Source organism: Petromyzon marinus, unplaced genomic scaffold (assembly GCF_048934315.1).
Source record: "Petromyzon marinus isolate PM22_M1 ecotype Great Lakes invasive population unplaced genomic scaffold, UKy_Petmar_22M1.pri1.0 PM_G_Scaffold_11, whole genome shotgun sequence".
Classification (NCBI taxonomy): Eukaryota; Metazoa; Chordata; class Hyperoartia; order Petromyzontiformes; family Petromyzontidae; genus Petromyzon; species Petromyzon marinus.
Window position 1 is genome coordinate 3,508,210 of NW_027422662.1, and position 25,914 is coordinate 3,534,123.

At 53.0% G+C, this 25,914-nt stretch overlaps 1 protein-coding gene across 1 annotated transcript in view; it reads right to left on the reverse strand.

Annotated features, from left to right (window-relative positions):
• The window catches only part of LOC142908933 (uncharacterized), a 96,890-nt gene extending 86,010 nt beyond the window's left edge, over positions 1–10,880 (reverse strand). The window contains exons 1-3 of the mRNA XM_076059607.1: positions 10,738–10,880; positions 9,427–9,625; positions 8,424–8,602 (exon numbers count right to left, since the gene is read on the reverse strand). Coding sequence (XP_075915722.1) covers positions 8,424–8,602; positions 9,427–9,625; positions 10,738–10,831 — 472 coding nt within the window. The 5' untranslated portion in view covers positions 10,832–10,880. The remainder of the gene's footprint in view (positions 1–8,423; positions 8,603–9,426; positions 9,626–10,737) is intronic.
• Between the last annotated feature and the right edge of the window lie 15,034 nt (positions 10,881–25,914).

Genomic DNA, 25,914 nt, shown 5'->3' on the forward strand with positions numbered 1-25,914 from the left:
TACACAGCAAGTGAGTTGAGTTTGTGTGATCTCCCCCTGTCCTACAGAGTGAGTGGAGTTTGTGTGATCTCCCCCTGTCCTACAGAGTGAGTGAGTGAGTTGAGTTTGTATGATCTCCCCCTGTCCTACAGAGTGAGTGGAGTTAGTATGATCTCCCCCTGTCCTACAGAGTGAATGGAGTTTGTGTAATCTCCCCCTGTTCTACAGAGTGAGTGTGTGGAGTTTGTGTGATCTCCCCCTGTTTTACAGAGTGGAGTTTGTATGATCTCCCCCTGTCCTACAGAGTGAGTGAGTGGAGTTTGTGTGATCTCCCCCTGTTCTACAGAGTGAGTGAGTGGAGATTGTGTGATCTCTCCCTGTTCTACAGAGTGAGTGGAGTTTGTGTGATCTCCCCCTGTCCTACAGAGTGAGTGAGTGAGTGGAGTTTGTGTGATCTCCCCCTGTTCTACAGAGTGAGTGAGTGGAGTTTGTGTGATCTCCCCTGTTCTACAGTGTGAGTGGAGTTTGTGTGATCTCCCCCTGTCCTACACAGCAAGTGAGTTGAGTTTGTGTGATCTCCCCCTGTCCTACAGAGTGAGTGGAGTTTGTGTGATCTCCCCCTGTCCTACAGAGTGAGTGAGTGAGTTGAGTTTGTATGATCTCCCCCTGTCCTACAGAGTGAGTGGAGTTAGTATGATCTCCCCCTGTCCTACAGAGTGAGTGGAGTTTGTGTGATCTCCCCCTGTTCTACAGAGTGAGTGTGTGGAGTTTGTGTGATCTCCCCCTGTTTTACAGAGTGGAGTTTGTATGATCTCCCCCTGTCCTACAGAGTGAGTGAGTGGAGTTTGTGTGATCTCCCCCTGTTCTACAGAGTGAGTGAGTGGAGTTTGTGTGATCTCTCCCTGTTCTACAGAGTGAGTGGAGTTTGTGTGATCTCCCCCTGTCCTACACAGCAAGTGAGTTGAGTTTGTGTGATCTCCCCCTGTCCTACAGAGTGAGTGGAGTTTGTGTGATCTCCCCCTGTCCTACAGAGTGAGTGAGTGAGTTGAGTTTGTATGATCTCCCACCGTCCTACAGAGTGAGTGAATGGAGTTTGTGATCTCCCCCTGTTCTACAGAGTGAGTGGAGTTTGTATGATCTCCCCCTGTCCTACAGAGTGAGTGGAGTTTGTGTGATCTCCCCCTGTTCTACAGAGTGAGTGTGTGGAGTTTGTGTGATCTCCCCTTGTTTTACAGAGTGGAGTTTGTATGATCTCCCCCTGTCCTACAGAGTGAGTGAGTGGAGTTTGTGTGATCTCCCCCTGTTCTACAGAGTGAGTGAGTGGAGTTTGTGTGATCTCCCCTGTTCTACAGTGTGAGTGGAGTTTGTGTGATCTCCCCCTGTCCTACAGAGTGAGTGAGTGAGTTGAGTTTGTATGATCTCCCCCTGTCCTACAGAGTGAGTGGAGTTAGTATGATCTCCCCCTGTCCTACAGAGTGAGTGGAGTTTGTGTGATCTCCCCCTGTTCTACAGAGTGAGTGTGTGGAGTTTGTGTGATCTCCCCCTGTTTTACAGAGTGGAGTTTGTATGATCTCCCCCTGTCCTACAGAGTGAGTGAGTGGAGTTTGTGTGATCTCCCCCTGTTCTACAGAGTGAGTGAGTGGAGTTTGTGTGATCTCTCCCTGTTCTACAGAGTGAGTGGAGTTTGTGTGATCTCCCCCTGTCCTACAGAGTGAGTGAGTGAGTGGAGTTTGTGTGATCTCCCCCTGTTCTACAGAGTGAGTGAGTGGAGTTTGTGTGATCTCCCCTGTTCTACAGTGTGAGTGGAGTTTGTGTGATCTCCCCCTGTCCTACACAGCAAGTGAGTTGAGTTTGTGTGATCTCCCCCTGTTTTACAGAGTGGAGTTTGTATGATCTCCCCCTGTCCTACAGAGTGAGTGAGTGGAGTTTGTGTGATCTCCCCCTGTTCTACAGAGTGAGTGAGTGGAGTTTGTGTGATCTCTCCCTGTTCTACAGAGTGAGTGGAGTTTGTGTGATCTCCCCCTGTCCTACAGAGTGAGTGAGTGAGTGGAGTTTGTGTGATCTCCCCCTGTTCTACAGAGTGAGTGAGTGGAGTTTGTGTGATCTCCCCTGTTCTACAGTGTGAGTGGAGTTTGTGTGATCTCCCCCTGTCCTACACAGCAAGTGAGTTGAGTTTGTGTGATCTCCCCCTGTCCTACAGAGTGAGTGGAGTTTGTGTGATCTCCCCCTGTCCTACAGAGTGAGTGAGTGAGTTGAGTTTGTATGATCTCCCCCTGTCCTACAGAGTGAGTGGAGTTAGTATGATCTCCCCCTGTCCTACAGAGTGAGTGGAGTTTGTGTGATCTCCCCCTGTTCTACAGAGTGAGTGTGTGGAGTTTGTGTGATCTCCCCCTGTTTTACAGAGTGGAGTTTGTATGATCTCCCCCTGTCCTACAGAGTGAGTGAGTGGAGTTTGTGTGATCTCCCCCTGTTCTACAGAGTGAGTGAGTGGAGTTTGTGTGATCTCTCCCTGTTCTACAGTGAGTGGAGTTTGTGTGATCTCCCCCTGTCCTACAGAGTGAGTGAGTGAGTGGAGTTTGTGTGATCTCCCCCTGTTCTACAGAGTGAGTGAGTGGAGTTTGTGTGATCTCCCCTGTTCTACAGTGTGAGTGGAGTTTGTGTGATCTCCCCCTGTCCTACACAGCAAGTGAGTTGAGTTTGTGTGATCTCCCCCTGTCCTACAGAGTGAGTGAGTGAGTTGAGTTTGTATGATCTCCCCCTGTCCTACAGAGTGAGTGGAGTTAGTATGATCTCCCCCTGTCCTACAGAGTGAGTGGAGTTTGTGTGATCTCCCCCTGTTCTACAGAGTGAGTGTGTGGAGTTTGTGTGATCTCCCCCTGTTTTACAGAGTGGAGTTTGTATGATCTCCCCCTGTCCTACAGAGTGAGTGAGTGGAGTTTGTGTGATCTCCCCCTGTTCTACAGAGTGAGTGAGTGGAGTTTGTGTGATCTCTCCCTGTTGTACAGAGTGAGTGGAGTTTGTGTGATCTCCCCCTGTCCTACACAGCAAGTGAGTTGAGTTTGTGTGATCTCCCCCTGTCCTACAGAGTGAGTGGAGTTTGTGTGATCTCCCCCTGTCCTACAGAGTGAGTGAGTGAGTTGAGTTTGTATGATCTCCCACCGTCCTACAGAGTGAGTGAATGGAGTTTGTGATCTCCCCCTGTTCTACAGAGTGAGTGGAGTTTGTGTGATCTCCCCCTGTCCTACACAGCGAGTGAGTGGAGTTTGTGTGATCTCCCCCTGTCCTACAGAGTGAGTGAGTGGAGTTTGTGTGATCTCCCCCTGTTCTACAGTGTGAGTGGAGTTTGTGTGATCTCCCCCTGTCCTACACAGCGAGTGAGTGGAGTTTGTGTGATCTCCCCCTGTCCTACAGAGCGAGTGGAGTTTGTGTGATCTCCCCCTGTCCTACAGAGTGAGTGAGTGAGTGGAGTTTGTGTGATCTCCCCCTGTTCTACAGAGTGAGTGAGTGGAGTTTGTGTGATCTCCCCTGTTCTACAGTGTGAGTGGAGTTTGTGTGATCTCCCCCTGTCCTACACAGCAAGTGAGTTGAGTTTGTGTGATCTCCCCCTGTCCTACAGAGTGAGTGGAGTTTGTGTGATCCCCCCCTGTCCTACAGAGTGAGTGAGTGAGTTGAGTTTGTATGATCTCCCCCTGTCCTACAGAGTGAGTGGAGTTAGTATGATCTCCCTCTGTCCTACTGAGTGAGTGGAGTTTGTGTGATCTCCCCCTGTTCTACAGAGTGAGTGTGTGGAGTTTGTGTGATCTCCGCCTGTTTTACAGAGTGAGTGAGTGGAGTTTGTGTGATCTCTCCCTGTTCTACAGAGTGAGTGGAGTTTGTGTGATCTCCCCCTGTCCTACAGAGTGAGTGAGTGAGTTGAGTTTGTATGATCTCCCACCGTCCTACAGAGTGAGTGAATGGAGTTTGTGATCTCCCCCTGTTCTACAGAGTGAGTGGAGTTTGTGTGATCTCCCCCTGTCCTACACAGCGAGTGAGTGGAGTTTGTGTGATCTCCCCCTGTCCTACAGAGTGAGTGAGTGGAGTTTGTGTGATCTCCCCCTGTTCTACAGTGTGAGTGGAGTTTGTGTGATCTCCCCCTGTCCTACACAGCGAGTGAGTGGAGTTTGTGTGATCTCCCCCTGTCCTACAGAGCGAGTGGAGTTTGTGTGATCTCCCCCTGTCCTACAGAGTGAGTGAGTGAGTGGAGTTTGTGTGATCTCCCCCTGTTCTACAGAGTGAGTGAGTGGAGTTTGTGTGATCTCCCCTGTTCTACAGTGTGAGTGGAGTTTGTGTGATCTCCCCCTGTCCTACACAGCAAGTGAGTTGAGTTTGTGTGATCTCCCCCTGTCCTACAGAGTGAGTGGAGTTTGTGTGATCCCCCCATGTCCTACAGAGTGAGTGAGTGAGTTGAGTTTGTATGATCTCCCCCTGTCCTACAGAGTGAGTGGAGTTAGTATGATCTCCCCCTGTCCTACAGAGTGAGTGGAGTTTGTGTGATCTCCCCCTGTTCTACAGAGTGAGTGTGTGGAGTTTGTGTGATCTCCCCCTGTTTTACAGAGTGAGTGAGTGGAGTTTGTGTGATCTCTCCGTGTTCTACAGAGTGAGTGGAGTTTGTGTGATCTCCCCCTGTCCTACAGAGTGAGTGAGTGAGTGGAGTTTGTGTGATCTCCCCCTGTTCTACAGAGTGAGTGAGTGGAGTTTGTGTGATCTCCCCTGTTCTACAGTGTGAGTGGAGTTTGTGTGATCTCCCCCTGTCCTACACAGCAAGTGAGTTGAGTTTGTGTGATCTCCCCCTGTCCTACAGAGTGAGTGGAGTTTGTGTGATCTCCCCCTGTCCTACAGAGTGAGTGAGTGAGTTGAGTTTGTATGATCTCCCACCGTCCTACAGAGTGAGTGAATGGAGTTTGTGATCTCCCCCTGTTCTACAGAGTGAGTGGAGTTTGTGTGATCTCCCCCTGTCCTACACAGCGAGTGAGTGGAGTTTGTGTGATCTCCCCCTGTCCTACAGAGTGAGTGAGTGGAGTTTGTGTGATCTCCCCCTGTTCTACAGTGTGAGTGGAGTTTGTGTGATCTCCCCCTGTCCTACACAGCGAGTGAGTGGAGTTTGTGTGATCTCCCCCTGTCCTACAGAGCAAGTGGAGTTTGTGTGATCTCCCCCTGTCCTACAGAGCGAGTGGAGTTTGTGTGATCTCCCCCTGTCCTACAGAGTGTGTGAGTGGAGTTTGTGTGATCATCCCCCCGTCCTACACAGCGAGTGAGTGGAGTTTGTGTGATCTCCCCCTGTCCTACAGAGTGAGTGAGTGGAGTTTGTGTGATCTCCCCCTGTTCTACAGTGTGAGTGGAGTTTGTGTGATCTCCCCCTGTCCTACACAGCGAGTGAGTGGAGTTTGTGTGATCTCCCCCTGTCCTACAGAGCGAGTGGAGTTTGTGTGATCTCCCCCTGTCCTACAGAGTGAGTGAGTGAGTGGAGTTTGTGTGATCTCCCCCTGTTCTACAGAGTGAGTGAGTGGAGTTTGTGTGATCTCCCCTGTTCTACAGTGTGAGTGGAGTTTGTGTGATCTGCCCCTGTCCTACACAGCAAGTGAGTTGAGTTTGTGTGATCTCCCCCTGTCCTACAGAGTGAGTGGAGTTTGTGTGATCCCCCCTGTCCTACAGAGTGAGTGAGTGAGTTGAGTTTGTATGATCTCCCCCTGTCCTACAGAGTGAGTGGAGTTAGTATGATCTCCCCCTGTCCTACAGAGTGAGTGGAGTTTGTGTGATCTCCCCCTGTTCTACAGAGTGAGTGTGTGGAGTTTGTGTGATCTCCCCCTGTTTTACAGAGTGGAGTTTGTATGATCTCCCCCTGTCCTACAGAGTGAGTGAGTGGAGTTTGTGTGATCTCCCCCTGTTCTACAGAGTGAGTGAGTGGAGTTTGTGTGATCTCTCCCTGTTCTACAGAGTGAGTGGAGTTTGTGTGATCTCCCCCTGTCCTACAGAGTGAGTGAGTGAGTGGAGTTTGTGTGATCTCCCCCTGTTCTACAGAGTGAGTGGAGTTTGTGTGATCTCCCCTGTTCTACAGTGTGAGTGGAGTTTGTGTGATCTCCCCCTGTCCTCCACAGCAAGTGAGTTGAGTTTGTGTGATCTCCCCCTGTCCTACAGAGTGAGTGGAGTTTGTGTGATCTCCCCCTGTCCTACAGAGTGAGTGAGTGAGTTGAGTTTGTATGATCTCCCACCGTCCTACAGAGTGAGTGAATGGAGTTTGTGATCTCCCCCTGTTCTACAGAGTGAGTGGAGTTTGTGTGATCTCCCCCTGTCCTACACAGCGAGTGAGTGGAGTTTGTGTGATCTCCCCCTGTCCTACAGAGTGAGTGAGTGGAGTTTGTGTGATCTCCCCCTGTTCTACAGTGTGAGTGGAGTTTGTGTGATCTCCCCCTGTCCTACACAGCGAGTGAGTGGAGTTTGTGTGATCTCCCCCTGTCCTACAGAGCAAGTGGAGTTTGTGTGATCTCCCCCTGTCCTACAGAGCGAGTGGAGTTTGTGTGATCTCCCCCTGTCCTACAGAGTGTGTGAGTGGAGTTTGTGTGATCATCCCCCCGTCCTACACAGCGAGTGAGTGGAGTTTGTGTGATCTCCCCCTGTCCTACAGAGTGAGTGAGTGGAGTTTGTGTGATCTCCCCCTGTTCTACAGTGTGAGTGGAGTTTGTGTGATCTCCCCCTGTCCTACACAGCGAGTGAGTGGAGTTTGTGTGATCTCCCCCTGTCCTACAGAGCGAGTGGAGTTTGTGTGATGTCCCCCTGTCCTACAGAGTGAGTGAGTGAGTGGAGTTTGTGTGATCTCCCCCTGTTCTACAGAGTGAGTGAGTGGAGTTTGTGTGATCTCCCCTGTTCTACAGTGTGAGTCGAGTTTGTGTGATCTCCCCCTGTCCTACACAGCAAGTGAGTTGAGTTTGTGTGATCTCCCCCTGTCCTACAGAGTGAGTGGAGTTTGTGTGATCCCCCCCTGTCCTACAGAGTGAGTGAGTGAGTTGAGTTTGTATGATCTCCCCCTGTCCTACAGAGTGAGTGGAGTTAGTATGATCTCCCCCTGTCCTACAGAGTGAGTGGAGTTTGTGTGATCTCCCCTTGTTCTACAGAGTGAGTGTGTGGAGTTTGTGTGATCTCCCCCTGTTTTACAGAGTGGAGTTTGTATGATCTCCCCCTGTCCTACAGAGTGAGTGAGTGGAGTTTGTGTGATCTCCCCCTGTTCTTCAGAGTGAGTGAGTGGAGTTTGTGTGATCTCTCCCTGTTCTACAGAGTGAGTGGAGTTTGTGTGATCTCCCCCTGTCCTACAGAGTGAGTGAGTGAGTGGAGTTTGTGTGATCTCCCCCTGTTCTACAGAGTGAGTGAGTGGAGTTTGTGTGATCTCCCCTGTTCTACAGTGTGAGTGGAGTTTGTGTGATCTCCCCCTGTCCTACACAGCAAGTGAGTTGAGTTTGTGTGATCTCCCCCTGTCCTACAGAGTGAGTGGAGTTTGTGTGATCTCCCCCTGTCCTACAGAGTGAGTGAGTGAGTTGAGTTTGTATGATCTCCCACCGTCCTACAGAGTGAGTGAATGGAGTTTGTGATCTCCCCCTGTTCTACAGAGTGAGTGGAGTTTGTGTGATCTCCCCCTGTCCTACACAGCGAGTGAGTGGAGTTTGTGTGATCTCCCCCTGTCCTACAGAGTGAGTGAGTGGAGTTTGTGTGATCTCCCCCTGTTCTACAGTGTGAGTGGAGTTTGTGTGATCTCCCCCTGTCCTACACAGCGAGTGAGTGGAGTTTGTGTGATCTCCCCCTGTCCTACAGAGCAAGTGGAGTTTGTGTGATCTCCCCCTGTCCTACAGAGCGAGTGGAGTTTGTGTGATCTCCCCCTGTCCTACAGAGTGTGTGAGTGGAGTTTGTGTGATCATCCCCCCGTCCTACACAGCGAGTGAGTGGAGTTTGTGTGATCTCCCCCTGTTCTACAGTGTGAGTGGAGTTTGTGTGATCTTCCCCTGTCCTACAGAGCAAGTGACTGGAGTTTGTGTGATCTCCCCCCGTTCTACAGTGTGAGTGGAGTTTGTGTGATCTTCCCCTGTCCTACACAGCGAGTGAGTGGAGTTTGTGTGATCTCCCCCTGTGAGCCGAAGACACACACACAGGCAGAAAAAGTCACAGACATACACAGAGACACAAACACACAGAGAGACACACACAGACAAAGATGACAAAGATCCTCCGTGTAGCCTGAAAAACACCGTTGGGGCAAGTGCTGTTAGTGAGCACCAGACAGGCACGGACAAAGAGAGACACAGAGAGAGAGACACAGAGAGAGACACACACACAGACACAGAGAGAGACACACACACACAGACACAGAGAGAGAGACACACACAAAGACACAGGCATATGTACAATCTCGTGCCACTCACTTTCCCTCAAGGGCACGACCACAACCGCTACCCAGGGTGAGGATCGTGATGGCGAGGATGAGAAGGAGAATCTCACACGGAGGAGGTAGCGGCCACCGGGATCGTCCAGCGCCGAGGAGACGTCGCACCGTGTCTCCGTTGTGGCAGCGCAGACGGTCTGCCAGCGGGCTCGTCTGAAGCTGCGCAGACAGAGACACAGGGAGGAGTGGTGAGGGTGGTGAGGAGCCAGTGGGTGAGAGAGACGTGTGTGTGTGAGTGGGTTGGTGGGTGAGTGGGTTGGTGAGTGAGTGGGTGAATGGGTGTGTGTGTGAGTGAGTGGGTTGGTGGGTGACTGGGTTGGTGAGTGAGTGGGTGAGTGGGTTGGTGAGTGGGTGAATGGGTTGGTGAGTGAGTGGGTGAATGGGTGAGTGGGTGATTGAGTGGGTGAGTGAGTGGGTGATTGAGTGGGTTGGTGAGTGAGTGGGTGAGTGGGTGGGTGAGTGGGTTGGTGAGTGAGTGGGTAAGTTGGTTGGTGAGTGGATGAGTGAGTGGGTTGGTGAGTGAGTGGGTGAGTGAGTGGGTTGGTGAGTGAGTGGGTTGGTGAGTGGGTTGGTGAGTGAGTGGGTGAGTGGGTGGGTGAGTGGGTTGGTGAGTGAGTGGGTAAGTTGGTTGGTGAGTGGGTGAGTGAGTGGGTTGGTGAGTGAGTGGGTGAGTGAGTGGGTTGGTGAGTGAGTGGGTTGGTGAGTGAGTGGGTGAGTGGGTGGGTGAGTGGGTTGGTGAGTGAGTGGGTAATTGGTTGGTGAGTGGGTTGGTGAGTGAGTGGGTGAGTGAGTAGGTTGGTGAGTGAGTGAGTGGGTGAGTGAGTGGGTGAGTGAGTGGGTGAGTGGGTTGGTGAGTGGGTTGGTGAGTGAGTGGGTGAGTGAGTGGGTTGGTGAGTGAGTGGCTGAGTGAGTGGGTGAGTGAATGGGTTGGTGAGTGAGTGGGTTGGTGAGTGAGTGGCTGAGTGAGTGAGTGAGCATCTCACAGTTTGCTCTGAACTGTGTATGTAACATTCAGGAACGTTGAGTTGGTCGTGGTGGTGGTGGTCGAGTTGATGGTTAAAGGATCAACAAGTGGGGGTCTATCCCCTCCCTCCCCACTGGGAGCCGCTTCAACGGGGTCCCAGCAAAGGGTCGCCAGGAGGTCTCGAGACTCCAAACGAACATTCAGTGGGAACAGCGGAGCTGGGCAGATGGGGAAAAAACACTCAAGAGTGCGCTAACCACTGCACCACCACTCCTCACTCACACACACAGTGCGTTAACCACTGCACCACCACTCCCCACACACTTACACACACAGTGTGCTAACCACTGCACCACCACTCCACACACACACAGTGCGTTAACCACTGCACCACCACTCCCCACTCACACCCACACAGTGTGCTAACCACTGCACCACCACTCCCCACTCACACACACACAGTGCGCTAACCACTGCACCACCACTCCCCACTCACATACACACAGTGCGTTAACCACTGCACCACCACTCCCCACACACTTACACACACAGTGTGCTACCCACTGCACCACCACTCCCCACACACATACAGTGCGCTAACCACTGCACCACCACTCCCCACTCACACACACACAGTGCGCTAACAACTGCACCACCACTCCCCACACACTCACACACAGTGCGCTAACCACTGCACCACCACTCCTCACTCACACACACAGTGCGCTAACTACTGCATCACCACTCCCCACACTCACACAGTGTGCTAACCACTGCACCACCACTCCCTCTGCACACACAGTGCGCTAACCACTGCACCACCACTCCCCACACACTCACACACAGTGCGCTAACCACTGCACCACCACTCCTCACTCACACACACAGTGCGCTAACTACTGCATCACCACTCCCCACACTCACACAGTGTGCTAACCACTGCACCACCACTCCCTCTGCACACACAGTGCGCTAACCACTGCACCACCACTCCCCACACAGTGCGCTAACCACTGCACCACCACTCCTCACTCACACACACAGTGCGCTAACCACTGCACCACCACTCCCCCCACACACACAGTGCGCTAACCACTGCACCACCACTCCACACTCACACAGTGCGCTACCCACTGCACCACCACTCCCCACTCACACTTACACAGTGCGCTAACCACTGCACCACCACTCCACACTCACACAGTGCGCTAACCACTGCACCACCACTCTCCACACACACACTCACACAGTGCGCTAACCACTGCACCACCACTCCCCCCACAATCACAACCTGGCACCCGATTTATCGACCGCCTCGGGCTCTGCTCACCGTGGCTGCTGCACGTGACGAGGTGGTGGAGGAGGAGGAGAGGCAGGATGAAGGGGAAGAGTAGGCCAAGTTTGTAGAGTTTCGACATCGCCATTAACCCCACACGCACCCACGCGCCCGCCTCACCCAAGTCACGTGCTGAGGAAATCGATTCAAGGTTAAATTAAAAACTCGGATCGATTCCTATGGGGATAACATATGCGAATCGATAGTGGTCAAAAATGGAGCCGATGGCATCGATCCCTATTGGGACTGCATTGGAATTGACGTTGGTCGTGAGTGTAAAATGGAATCGAATACATTTTCGATAACATGGGAATTGATTATGGCGATTTGTTCTAATAACATAGGAATCGATCTAGCTAGTGATTTAAAGCGTATAGAATCGAATCCCATTGGGATACCTACCATGAGAATCGATTGTGTTAGAAAAGGAGAGCGTTTGAATCGATTCCTATTGATATAACATTGTAGTCTATGAATCAGAATCAGAAAGGGTTTTTTTCGCCATGAAAGTTCACACAAATACGGAATTTACTTTGGCAGGATGGTGCATACATTCAACATATAGGAATCTAAAATCTTAAATAAGTTTTAAACAAGTCTTACTATTATAAGGGTTAAAAGTCTAACTAACACCAAGGGGCTGAAGTATATAAAATTGAATAAATATCGAATATAAAATAGCTTTAAGATATAATTAAAAAATAAAAAAATACAAACAGGTTAACATAGTTAATATCGGCAAGGTGTCATCATGTAGATAAAATGTTAGAATCAGTGTTAGCCCTTGGCCTCGTTTAACAGGCCAGCAGCAGATGGGAAGAAACTGTTTTTATGGCGTGAGGTTTTGGTCCTGATGGACCGAAGCCTTCTGCCGGAGGGGAGTAGCTGAAACAGAGAGTGTCCAGGGTGGGAGGAATCCGCCACAATCTTCCTCGCTCGCCTCATGGACCTTGTCGTGTGCAGGTCCTCGAGGGTTGGTAGATTGCAGGCAATCACCTTCTCAGCAGTGTGGATGATACGCTGCAGTCTGCTCTCGTCCTTGGCAGTGGCAGCAGCGTACCAGATGGTTATGGAGGAGGTGAGGATGGATTCAATGATCGCTGTATAGAATTGCACCATCATTGTCTTTGGCAGGTTGAATTTCTTCAGCTGCCGTAGAAAGTACATCCTCTGTTGAGCTCTCTTGTTGAGGGAGCTGATGTTCAGTTCCCACTTGAGGTCCCGGGAGAGAATAGTGCCCAGGAAGCGGAAGGACTCTACAATTTTGACTGGGGAGTCTAACAGGGTGATGGGGGTGAGGGGGGCTGTATTCTTCCTGAAGTCCACAACCATCTCAACTGTCTTTAGAGCATTTAGCTCTAAGTTGTTCTGGCTACACCAGGTGACCAGGTTGTCAGCTTCCCACCTATAGTCAGACTCATCCCCACCAGAGATCAGCCCAATGAGGGTGGTGTCGTCCGCAAACTTCAAGAGTTTGACGGACAGATGATTGGAGGTGCAGCTGTTGGTATACAGGGAGAAGAGCAGAGGGGAAAGGACGCAGCCCTGAGGAGTTCCGGTGCTGAAGGACTTGGAGTCGGAGATTTGTGTTCCCAGCTTAACGCACTGCTTCCTGTCAGACAGGAAGTGTGATCCATTTACAGGTGGTGTAGGGCACGTTCAGCTGGAAGAGCTTGTCCTGAAGCAGGGCAGGGATGATGGTGTTGAAGGCAGAGCTGAAGTCCACAAACAGGATCCTGGCGTAGGATGCTGGGGCATCCAGATGCTGTAGGGTGAAGTGGAGGGCCATGTTAACTGCGTCGTCCACAGACCTGTTGGCTCTGTAGGCAAACTGAAGGGGGTCCAGGAGAGGGTCTGTGATGGTTTTGAGGTGTGCCAGGACCAGGCGCTCAAAAGACTTCATTACCACAGATGTAAGGGCGACCGGTCTGTAATAATTTAGTCCTGTTGGCCTTAGCTTTTTGGGCACAGGGATGATGGTGGAGGACTTGAGACAGGCTGGTACATGGCATGTCTCCAGGGAGGTGTTAAAGATGTTGGTGAACACCGGAGACAGCTGGTCAGCGCAGTGCCTGAGGGTGGCTGGAGAGACAAAGTCCGGCCCGGCTGCTTTGCGTGGATTCTGCCTCTTGAAAAGTCTATTAACTTCTCCCTCCTGAAAGGAAATAGTCGTCTCTGTGGTATTGGTGGGGGATGGGGCCTCTTGGGTCGGAAGGGGTGGTTCAGGACAGTCCAATTGTCCTTCAAATCTACAGTAGAACTCGTTCAGGTCGTTGGCTAGGCGGGAGTCGTTAGTGGTGTGGGGGACTCTGGGTTTGTAGTTGGTGATCTGCCTGAGCCCTCTCCAGACAGAAGCAGCGTAGTTTGTAGAGAACTGGTGTTTTAGTCTCTCTGAGTACAGTCGTTTAGCCTCTCTCACCGCTTTGCTAAACCTGTTCTTCGACTCCTTGAATCTTTCTCTATCTCCACTCCTAAACGCTTCCTCCTCCAACCTCAACCTTCTGAGCTTTGCTGAGAACCAGGGCTTATTGTTGTTAAAGTTCACCCTGGTACGTGTTGGGATACAGCAGTCCTCACAGAAGCTGATGTAGGACGTCACAGCCTCTGTGAGTTCATCCAGACTATTGGTAGCAGTCGTGAACATATCCCAGTCAGTACAGTCTAAGCACGCCCGCAAATCTTCCACAGCCTCACTGGTCCACTGTTTAGATGTCCTCACAGCAGGTTTACAGAGTTTTAGTTTCAGCCTGTATGCAGGAATCAGGTGGACCATGGCATGGTCAGAGTGTCCTAGTGCTGCTCGGGGGACGGCGTGGTAGGCTCTACTGACTGTAGTGTAGCAGTGATCCAGAGTGTTCCCTTCTCTGGTTGGGCATTTAATGAATTGTATGTATTTGGGGAGTTCGTGGCTGAGATTACCTTTGTTAAAGTCGCCAAGTACGATAACCAACGAATCTGGATTTGCTCGCTCCACACTCAGAATCTGATCGGCGAGCATGCGTTGGGCCTCTTTAACCTGAGGACAAGGCGGCAAATAAACTCCGACCAAAATGAGCGACGCGAACTCGCGAGGCGAGTAAAAAGGTTTACAGGTTATAAAAATTGATTCAAGGAGTGGAGAACAATGTTGCAGAATCACTGTGACATCTATAGGGCAGTCTGTGCACAAACGCCACCCTCCCTCAGCATTTCGCTTGGCAGATCATCTCTGCCCGCTGCCTTTTCTGGTCTCAGACTCCGGATCGCCTTCAATACTTCCTCAGCAGATGGCACCTCAGCCAGCCACTCACAGGGGGTGACTTCTTCCAATATTTGAGGCACCGCAGCCTCAGCAGGGTCATCCTCACTTTGTGCCACGATGTTTTCCTGGCTGAGGGATTTTCCCTCCCCCAGGACCTCACAGAAATGCTCAGCAAATCTGCGAACCTGTTCCTGGGGGTCGGAGATTGGATCATCGTTTTTTCCCCTAATGATGGTAATAGGTGTGGCGCTGCAGGTTACTTTTTTGATGGAGTTAAATAGAGATTTGTGATCACGGGCCACTGAGGCAGACTCCATCTCCTCAGCAACCCGCGACCACCACCCATCCTTGCAGCGCCTCACGGCTCTCCGAACCTCCGAGCGAAGGCTGCGGTAAGCCTCCTCATTCTCTGACGTGGGATTCTGTAGCCGATGACAGTGGACCTGTTGCTTTTTCTCAACCATCCTGAACACCTCCTCTGTCAGCCAGGGTCTCTGGGGAGGTCTGGACCGCGTACCCAAAGCAGCCATTGCAGCTGCATGAGTCACAGTCCTAAACCTCGCCCATTTACCCTCGACATCAGGAGGAGTCGGGGACGATGCCAATCCCAGCCGCCAGCGATGATGAAATTCTCGCTTGCAACTTTCATCAGATAACTGAGACCAGGCCACTTTATGTTGGAATGGGGTCCTGGGTGTACACCCACCACCGGAACACACACACAGGTACACACACACACAGGTACACACACAGGTACACACACACAGGTACACACACACACAGGTACACACACACAGGTACACACACAGGTACACACACACAGGTACACACACACACACACAGGTACATACACACAGGTGCACACACACAGGTACACACACAGGTACACACACACAGGTACACACACAGGTACACACACAGGTACACACACACAGGTACATACACACACATGTACACACACAGGTACACACACAGGTACACACAAAGGTACATACACAGGTACACACACACAGGTACACACAGGTACACACACAGGTACACACACAGGTACACACACAGGTATACATACACACAGGTACACACACAGGTACACACACACAGGTACACACACAGGTACACACACACAGGTACACACACACAGGTACACACACAGGTACACACACACAGGTACACACACAGGTACACACACACAGGTACACACACAGGTACACACAAATGACAAAGGACCCCCATATAGCCTTAATAGACTGTAGGGGCAAGTGCTGTTAGCGAGCACCTATGAAGGCCGGAACGGTACACGAGGGGGTGGGTGGCCAACACCACGCCCGACCACCTTTGTTTCCCTAGTGGCAATGTTTACACACCGCACCAGGTACTCATTTGAGGCTGAGTCGACCTAGGGGAGGCCCGGAACCGGTTCAGATAATCGTCACTGGTGTTGGCCGTGAGCGGGAATCGAACCTGGGTCGCCAGGTTCATAGCGCAGCGCGCTAACCGCTACACTATCGCTCCACACACACACAGTTACACACACACATACACACACAGGTACACACACACATACAGGTACATACACAGGTACACACACACACAGGTACATACACAGGTACACACACACAGGTACACACACACAGGTACACACACACAGGCACACACACAGGTACACACACACACAGGTACATACACACAGGTACACACACAGGTACACACACAGGTACACACACACAGGTACACACACAGGTGCACACACACAGGTACACACACACAGGTACACACACACACAGGTACACACAACAACAACAACCGCCATTCACCACTAAGTGGCGGTGACGTCACCACGACGCTAGTGCCAGGCTATGTGCACCCTGAGGCCACATTAAGTGTCGAACGCCCGCTGGCAGGAGGTCACGGGGCAGACCCAGGTGCCACGGGTCGACTGACTGAGATGACTGGCTGATGCACCACCTGTGCCCCCTACTGTGCCAACCTGCTGTGCTTTAGCCACCCGGCGCTCCGCTCGTTGTTGTGAGCATCGCTCCTCCGCCCTCCGTTGTTGTTGGAGGGCGACTACCTCCAACTGCCCAGTAGCATCCTTCACGAGCCTCCTCCACAGAGGCCGATCTTGACACCGCTGGTACCAGTCATCGGCAAGTCCAATCAGCTCCACGTCCTCCTGTAGCACATCACTCCATCTCTTCTCTAGCCCTTGCCGCGCCCGCCTAGCCCCCTCAATCCGGCCGAACAAAAGCTGTTTCGGCATGCGGTGGCTGGGCATGCGGGCTACATGACCCAGCCATCGCAGCCTTGCCCGCCGGAGGAGCTCACCGATGGGACCTTGCCCAGATCTTTCAAGGATTTGTGAGCTCCTCACACATTCCAGTCTGATTAAACCCAAGATGGATCGTAGGCAGGCCAGCCTAAATGTTTCCAACCGGCGAAGATGCTCCATTAGGGGGGTACACGTTTCGCAAGCGTAGAGAAGTGAGGGAATGACCGTGGCCGAGAAGACCTGAAGCTTAGTGCGGAGCGACAGACCAGGTAGCTTCCACACAGCGTTACGCAACCGATGAAAAGATATTGCCGCTCGACTGATTCGGAGTGAGACATCTGCTGTTAAACTGGAGCCAGTCATAAGCACACTGCCCAGGTATGGGAAACTCTCCACTCTCTCCACAACTGCCCCATCACCGATTGGGAGTTGTGGGGGCATTCAGGTACACACACACACAGGTACACACACAGGTACACACACACACAGGTACACACACAGGTACACACACACAGGTACACACACACAGGTACACACACAGGTAGACACACACAGGTACACACACAGGTACACACACACAGGTACACACACAGGTACACACACAGGTACACACACAGGTACACACACACAGGTACACACACAGGTACACACACACAGGTACACACACAGGTACACACACACAGGTACACACACAGGTACACACACACAGGTACACACACACACAGGTACACACACAGGTGGGCATCACACCCACACACGATAGTCGATCATGTTCAATTCTCATGTAATCAAAGTAGGAATCGATTCATTAAGATTCATTTTCGACCGCTTAATTCTCATGTTATCCGAACGGAAATCGATTTAATTAGCTTAATCAACTGTATATCGATTCCCATGTTATCCCAAATGAAATCGACTCTATACATCCGTTACTCAACAATAATCGATTCCTAATGTTATCCCATTAAGAATCGATGCGAGTATAGTTAATCGAACCGGGAATCGAATTTCTCAACTCGTCTCTAGACTTGGCCTACTCTTCCTCCTGCTCCTCCTCCACCTCGTCACGTGGTGCAGCAGCCACGGTGAGCCAGGCCGGTCGATACATCGGGTGCCAGGTTGTGGTGGACGTGGGGAGCGGTGGTGCAGTGGTTAGCGCACTGTGTGTGTGTGGGGAGCGGTTGTGCAGTGGTTAGCGAACTGTGTGAGTGTGGGGAGCGGTGGTCCAGTGGTTAGCGCACTGTGTGTGAGTTAGGGGAGCGGTGGTGCAGTGGTTAGCGCACTGTGAGTGTGTGGGGAGCGGTGGTGCAGTGGTTAGCGCACTGTGTGTGAGTGTGTGGGGAGCGGTGGTGCAGTTGTTAGCGCACTGTGAGTGTGTGGGGAGCGGTGGTGCAGTGGTTAGCGCACTGTGTGTGTGAGTGGGGAGTGGTGGTGCAGTGGTGAGCGCACTGTGTTTGTCTGGGGAGCGGTGGTGCAGTGGTTAGCGCACTGTGTATGAGTGTGGGGAGCGGTGGTGCAGTGGTTAGCGCACTGTGAATGTGTGGGGAGCGGTGGTGCAGTGGTTAGCGCACACTGAGTGCCGTTTGCCCATCTCCCCAGCCCCGGCTTCCCCACTGAATGTGCGCGTGGAGTCTCGAGACCTGCTGACACAACTCCGCTGGGACCCAGCTGACGTGAACCCCGCCACCAGCAGCGTCACCTACAGAGTGGAGAGCAAACGGTGAGATGCTCGCTCACTCACTCACCCACTCACTCACTCACCCACTCACTCACTCAGTCACTCACCCACCCACTCACTCACTCACACACTCAACCACCCACTCACTCACTGACTCACCCACTCACTCACCCACCCACCTACTCACTCACCCACTCACTCACTGACTGACTCACTCGCCCACTCACCCACTCACCCACTCACCCACCTACCTACTCTCTCACCCACCCACTCACTCACTGACTCACTCACTCACCCAGCCACTCACTCACCAACTCACCCACTCACTCACTCATCCACCCACTCACTCACTGACTCACTCACTCGCCCACTCACCCACTCACGCATCCACTTACTCACCCACTCTCTCACTCGCCCACTCTCTCACTCACTCACCCACCCACTCACCCACTCACTCACCCACTCCTCACCACCTCCTCCCCGTGTCTCTGTCTGTGCAGCTATGGACGAGCCCACTGGCGGACCGTCTGCGCTGCCACAACAAAGACTCGGTGCGACGTCTCCTCAGCTCTGCGGCATCCCGGTGACCGCTATCAGCTGCGCGTCAGAGCCACTGTTTCATCGTCGTCACCGGTGGCCGCACCAATCTCCTTGCACTGGGTCGTGGTTGAGGTCTTACCCTTGAAGACAAGTCAGTGGCTTTGTCTCTGTGTGTCTGTGTGTGTGTCTGTGTGTCTCTGTCTCTGTCTGTGTGTGTGTTTGTGTGTATGAGTGTCTGCATGTGAGTGTCTCTGTGTGTGTCTCTGTGTGTGAGTGTCTGTATGTGTCTCTGTGTGTGTCTCTGTGTGAGTGTCTCTGTGTGTGAGTGTCTCTGTGTGTGAGTGTCTGTGTGTCTGTGTGTGTCTCTCTGTGTGAGTGTCTGTGTGTGAGTGTCTCTGTGTGTATCTCTGTGTGTGAGTGTCTGTGTGTGTCTCTGTGTGAGTGTCTCTGTGTGTGAGTGTCTCTGTGTGTGTCTCTGTGTGTGAGTGTCTGTGTGTCTGTGTGTGAGTGTCTCTGTGTGAGTGTCTCTGTGTGAGTGTCTCTGTGTGTGTCTCTGTGTGTGAGTGTCTGTGTGTGTCTCTGTGTGAGTGTCTCTGTGTGTGAGTGTCTCTGTGTGTGTCTCTGTGTGTGAGTGTCTGTGTGTGTCTTTGTGTGTGTCTCTGTGTGAGTGTCTCTGTGTGTGAGTGTCTCTGTGCTCTGTGTGTGTGTCTCTGTGTGTGAGTGTCTGTGTGTGTCTCTGTTTGTGTCTCTGTGTGAGTGTCTCTGTGTGTGAGTGTCTCTGTGTGTGTCTCTGTGTGTGAGTGTCTGTGTGTCTCTGTGTGTCTCTCTGTGTGAGTGTCTCTGTGTGTGTGTCTGTGTGTGAGTGTCTCTGTGTGTCTCTGTGTGAGTGTCTCTGTGTGTGAGTGTCTCTGTGTGTCTCTCTGTGTGTGAGTGTCTGTGTGTCTCTGTGTGAGTGTCTCTCTGTGTGAGTGTCTCTGTGTGTGTGTCTCTGTGTGTGACAACTCTGTCGTGGACAGTGCTGTGGGGGGAGGTCCAATTTTGATTGGCTCCTCCCCTCATGGCATATGTGTCCACCACAGGGGCTAAACGGGGGCTCTGGACGGGTGCGAGGGGCTGGTAACCCCTCCACCTTCAATTAATTACCACTAAACCACGAGTTAAACTGAAATATGTAACTAATAAGCTTGTGCCGGAGGCCCCGGGGGGCCAGGCGTCTATGACGTCTCCTGGCCAAACCCCAATTGGCGGAGCCAGGAGATTGAATATCTACCCTCGGGGCTCCTCCAGAAACAACGAAAAGCCACTACGGGTGGCCACGTGGAATGTTCGAACGCTCACTGCGGAGGAGAGGCTGCCACTCCTCTTTCGGGAGTTGTACCGGTACCGCCTGGATCTATGTGGCATTCAGGAAGTCCGGTGGACCGGCTCTGGCTCCTGCCACCATGAAGGGTGGACAGTCCTCTACTCGGGGCAGCAGACTGCCAAACAACAGGGTGAGGCTCTTCTTTTGAACAAAAGAATGAAGGGGGCGTGGGAGCGTGGCGGTGAGGTGTGGGAAGCTGTAAGCCCCAGGCTACTTTGGGCTCGCCTTCCTATCAACCGGAGGCGAGGAATGGTGGTCGTGGTTACTTATGCCCCCACCGAAGAAGAACATCCGTGGAGGGATGCAAGTGTAGTGTTGTAAGGACGAGCAGACTTCTTTAGGAGGCACACTCTGTTTATTGTATTATTTCCTTATACAACGCTTAACACACACAGAGGGATATTCGGTCCCCTCACCCGATACCCTAGGGAGGTACAGCCTCCGGACCTGGCGGGACTCACACGTCTACCGCTAACCTCCTTGATACCTAAGGAGGTACAACCTCCGGACTTGGCGGGACTCACACGTCTACCGCTATCCTAGTCCTCCGGCTAGGACCTAGGGGAGGCTATCTGACCCACCGCTGGCCCGGTGGGTCCTGACCACTGGGTATGCCGAGCCTTAGCCCTTAGAATGGCTGGGAGGCTGGTCCAGGGTCCTAGCTAGGCTTCAGCCCAGTCTTCTGTCTTCGTGCAGGGAGAGAACTCCCCCAGGTCCGTTGGGTCACCCGTCTTATACCCCTTCGTGGCCAGGTAGAACCAATCATACATTCCCACGTGGAACCGTCTGATTGGTTCGCACCAAACCCTGGCCACGATCCGTTTCACCTCGACTGACCCCAACCGTTGTACCCAGGGGTAATGCTGCACCGCCCTGGTGGCAACGCAGGTTACGCAACAGCGCGTAGTTAACACCTCTACATCACCCCCTCCTTCGGAAGCTCCAGCCATCCCGGCTGCAACAATGGGAAACTCCGAAATTACCAATGGTAGAAGAATTGTGAGTGTGCCTCACGAACAACAAGAACAATTAAACCCCTATAAATACCCCCTTAACAACATAACGTATGTACAAGGCACTAGACATGCCAAAAATACATTATAACAACCGGCGAGATTTCGCGCGCGTGCGTTTCGCGGGACCATCGTAGGGGATGGCAGGCTTTGTCGGCGGCACAAGGGAAGGAAGAGGATGAGCTAGAGCATCCGGTGGGCCTTTATGCATCTCCACGGGGACACCTGCTGCTCCACGGTCCATTGAGGCCGAACGTGGCCTGCATGGAGCCGTCACTCCCGCGTCATCTGCAGGAGGAATGACACGCCTGCGCTGCGGGTTAGGCACCAACGGGGCAACATCCGGCTCGTCGGACGCGTCGCACACTCGGCCCCCATCTCGCGTGTGTTGTGGAGGGACGCGTGGCGTGACGAAGGGTTTTAACCGAGAGGGGTGAACGCACCAGCGACGCCGTCCCCAGCTAATTTTAACACATTGGGGACGCAGGACTTCCACTACCTCAACCGGGCCTCGCCATGGTCTGAGGAGTTTGGCCGACGTGGACACCGGCACCTGGGGGCAGTGGAGCCATGCCCTGTCTCCCGGTGCCCACCGATGCGTGTACGACCGAGGGTCCCGCAGTCGCAAATTCGCCCTTTGGCGGGAAGCCGAATTTTCAATGGCGGCCTCCCGTGCCTCGGCCAACTTACGGAGGTTGAATCGCAAGTGGTCAACGAGCTTTGACTTTTGCGGTGGCTGTTCGATTTCCAGCCGAATGTCGGCGGGAGGAAAGGCATCCCTGCCGTACCTTAGAAAGAACGGTGAAAATCCCGTCGCCGCGTGAGGTGCCATACAGTATGCGGCGAGGACCCCCTGAACCTGCAAGTACCAATCGAGGTGGGATTCATCGACCTGATGGCATAACATAGCGGTGAGAGTTCTATGAAGGCGCTCCACCATGCCGTCGGTCTGGGGATGGTAGGGCGAAGTGCGCACTTTCTTAGTGGCCAACAGGCGGCACACATCAGTCAGCAAGGCTCCTGAAAAATGTCTTCCCTGATCGGTCAGCAACCGTTCTGGTGCGCCCTTGTCCAGGACGTAGCCTTGAACAAAGGCGTCCACAACGGCCGCCGCCGACTGGTTGGGGAGGGCCCAGGCCATAGGCCACCGTGTAAAATACTCTACCCCAACCAGAAGGTACTTATTACCCCGTGGCATAGTAGGAAAAGGGCCCAAAATATCGAGAGCCACCAACTCATTTATACGAGAGACCGAAATGGGTTGCAGGGGTGGGCATGCCGGTTTAGCCGGCGGTTTACGTTGCGCACAATGGGTGCATCCCAGCAAAATGTCAGTGACGTCGCGCAGTATGCCCGGCCAGAAAAATTGCAACCGCAACAACCCAATGGTCTTATGAACACCCAGGTGCAATAAACGCTCATGCGCCGCCCATACGGCCTTGCATCGCAAGGCGGATGGCACGACGATTTTATGTTGACACGAGTCAGCATCCCAATGCATCAACAAGCCGCGCTTCATGACAAATGAATTAAATTTGTCCTGTCTTGGAACCGCATTATTCGCGTGGCGACGCAACCTCAATAACGACATGTCCTCGCCCTGGTCGATGGCAGGAACGTCCGCCGGCGGCTGACTCGGCCCGCCCGCAACCTCCAAGTTGATCTCTTCGAGAATGGAGGCCGCGGCGTGTAGGAGTTGAGCGAGACGGCCGTGTGCTGCCCTGAGTCCGTCCCCCATGGCAGGGGGAGCAACCGGCTGCTCAACCGGTGGCTGGGCGGCCGTCAACGCGGCAGCGTTTTCAGCGGAGCTGGTGGTGCTTGCAGGTGAGACAGCGTTATCTTCGTTCTGGCTCCGCGCGTGGGCTGAACTTCTGGTTTCCATTTCCAACCACTTCTGACTCCAGTTGTAGTGTTGTAAGGACGAGCAGACTTCTTTAGGAGGCACACTCTGTTTATTGTATTATTTCCTTATACAACGCTTAACACACACAGAGGGATATTCGGTCCCCTCACCCGATACCCTAGGAAGGTACAGCCTCCGGACCTGGCGGGACTCACACGTCTACCGCTAACCTCCTTGATACCTAAGGAGGTACAACCTCCGGACTTGGCGGGACTCACACGTCTACCGCTATCATAGTCCTCCGGCTAGGACCTAGGGGAGGCTATCTGACCCACCGCTGGCCCGGTGGGTCCTGACCACTGGGTATGCCGAGCCTTAGCCCTTAGAAGGGCTGGGAGGCTGGTCCAGGGTCCCAGCTAGGCTTCAGTCCAGTCTTCTGTCTTCGTGCAGGGAGAGAACTCCCCCAGGTCCGTTGGGTCACCCGTCTTATACCCCTTCGTGGCCAGGTAGAACCAATCATACATTCCCACGTGGAACCGTCTGATTGGTTCGCACCAAACCCTGGCCACGATCCGTTTCACCCCGACTGACCCCAACCGTTGTACCCAGGGGTAATGCTGCACCGCCCTGGTGGCAACGCAGGTTACGCAACAGTGCGTAGTTAACACCTCTACACAAGCAAAGCCGATGAGTCAGATGCCTTCTATGACCTCCTGTCACAGGTGCTGGCTAAAGTGGCCCCTCGGGATAGAGTCATCATGTTGGGTGACTTCAATGGATGCGTGCCGGGTCCAAGCAAGAACATCTGCTGGACTACATAGTGACGGACCAGCGGATGCGAGCCCATGTCCTTGATACCAATACCTACCGTGGAGCTGATCTACCCTCTGACCATCGACTAGTCATCTGTAAGATGCACCTGCCATTCTTCCACTCCGGTGGTGGGTGTACACCCAGGACCCCATTCCAACCAAAAATGGCCTGGTCTCAGTTATCTGATGAAAGTTGCAAGCGAGAATTTCATCATCGCTTGCGGCTGGGATTGGCATCGTCCCCGACTCCTCCTGATGTCGAGGGTAAATGGGCGAGGTTTAGGACTGTGACTCATGCAGCTACAATGGCTGCTTTGGGTACGCGGTCCAGACCTCCCCAGAGACCCTGGCTGACAGAGGAGGTGTTCAGGATGGTTGAGAAAAAGCGACAGGCCCACTGTCATCGGCTACAGAATCCCACGTCAGAGAATGAGGAGGCTTACCGCAGCCTTCGCTCGGAGGTTCAGAGAGCCGTGAGGCGCTGCAAGGATGGGTGGTGGTCGCGGGTTGCTGAGGAGATGGAGTCTGCCTCAGTGGCCTGTGATCACAAATCTCTATTTAACTCCATCAAAAAAGTAACCTGCAGCGCCACACCTATTACCATCATTAGGGAAAAAAACGGTGATCCAATCTCCGACCCCCAGCAACAGGTTTGCAGATTTGCTGAGCATTTCTGTGAGATCCTGGGGGAGGAAAAATCCCTCAGCCAGGAAAACATCGTGGCACAAAGTGAGGATGACCCTGCTGAGGCTGCGGTGCCTCAAATATTGGAAGAAGTCACCCCCTGTGAGTGGCTGCCTGAGGTGCCATCTGTTGAGGAAGTACTGAAGGCGATCCGGAGTCTGAGACCAGGAAAGGCAACGGGCAGAGATGATCTCCCAAGCGAGGTGCTGAGGGAGGGTGGCGTTTGTGCACAGACTGCCCTATATGACATCATAACAACGGTCTGGACCACTGGACGGGTTCCGCAGGATTGGAAGGATGCTCTGGTGGTCCCCCTTTTTAAGAAGGGGGACCGCACAGAATGTAACAACTACAGGGGCATCTCACTCCTCAGTGTGCAGGGAAAGGTCCTGGCAAGGATTATTCAGCATCGCCTTGCCAGGCACGCTGAGGAGAGGCTTGCGGAGCCCCAATGCGGTTTCAGGAAAGGGCGGTCCTGCACAGATGCCATATTTTCTGTCCGTCTGCTACAGCAGAGGTGTAGGGAATTCCAACAAGACCTACATCTCTGCTTTATTGACCTGGTCAAGGCCTATGATACCATCAGTAGGCCTGGGCTCTGGGTTGTTCTTCGTGCTTTTGGAGTACCTGACCCTCTGCTCACGATCATTAAGGACCATCATGATGGTGAGCAGGCCCAGGTAAAACTACGTGGCCGGGAGTCAGAGCCATTCCCTGTACACCTTGGGGTGCGACAGGGATGTCCTCTGGCTAACATCTATTTTGACCACGTAGTTCGTGAAGCCTTCAATCGCTGTACCGGGGGAATCTCCATATGGTACCGATATAATGGGAGGCTGATCGATGCCCGGGTGCGGTCAAGGGATGGCTCCCAATTGCTCAACCACGTTATGTATGCTGATGATTTGGTAATAGCTGCTCATTCAGAGGAGGAGTTGGAGCCGCTGCTGCTGAGACTGGAGCGTGCCACTAAGAGGTGGGGCCTTACCATCAGCCCCACCAAAACTAAGCACCTGCCTGGGTATTTTGTACCATCGGACACTCCACCCCCACAACTCCCTATCGGTGATGGGGCAGTTGTGGAGAGAGTGGAGAGTTTCCCATACCTGGGCAGTGTGCTTATGACTGGCTCCAGTTTAACAGCAGAGGTCTCACTCCGAATCAGTCGAGCGGCAATATCTTTTCATCGGTTGCGTAACGCTGTGTGGAAGCTACCTGGTCTGTCGCTCCGCACTAAGCGTCAGGTCTTCTCGGCCACGGTCATTCCCTCCCTTCTCTACGCTTGCGAAACGTGGACCCCCCTAATGGAACATCTTCGCCGGTTAGAAACATTTAGGCTGGCCTGTCTACGATCCATCCTGGGTTTAACCAGACTGGATTGTGTGAGGAGCTCACAAATCCTTGAAAGATCTGGGCAAGGTCCCATCGGTGAGCTCCTCCGGTGGGGAAGGCTGCGATGGCTGGGTCATGTAGCCCGCATGCCCAGCCACCGCATGCCGAAATAGCTTTTGTTCGGCCGGATTGAGGGGGCTAAGCGGGCGCGGCACGGGCTAGAGAAGAGATGGAGTGTTGTGGTACAGGAGGACGTGGAGCTGATTGGACTTGCCGATGACTGGTACCAGCGGTGTCAAGATCAGCCTCTGTGGGGGAGGCTCGTGAAGGACGCTACTGGGCAGTTGGAGGCAGTCGCCCTCCAACAACAACGGAGGGCGGAGGAGTGACGCTCAC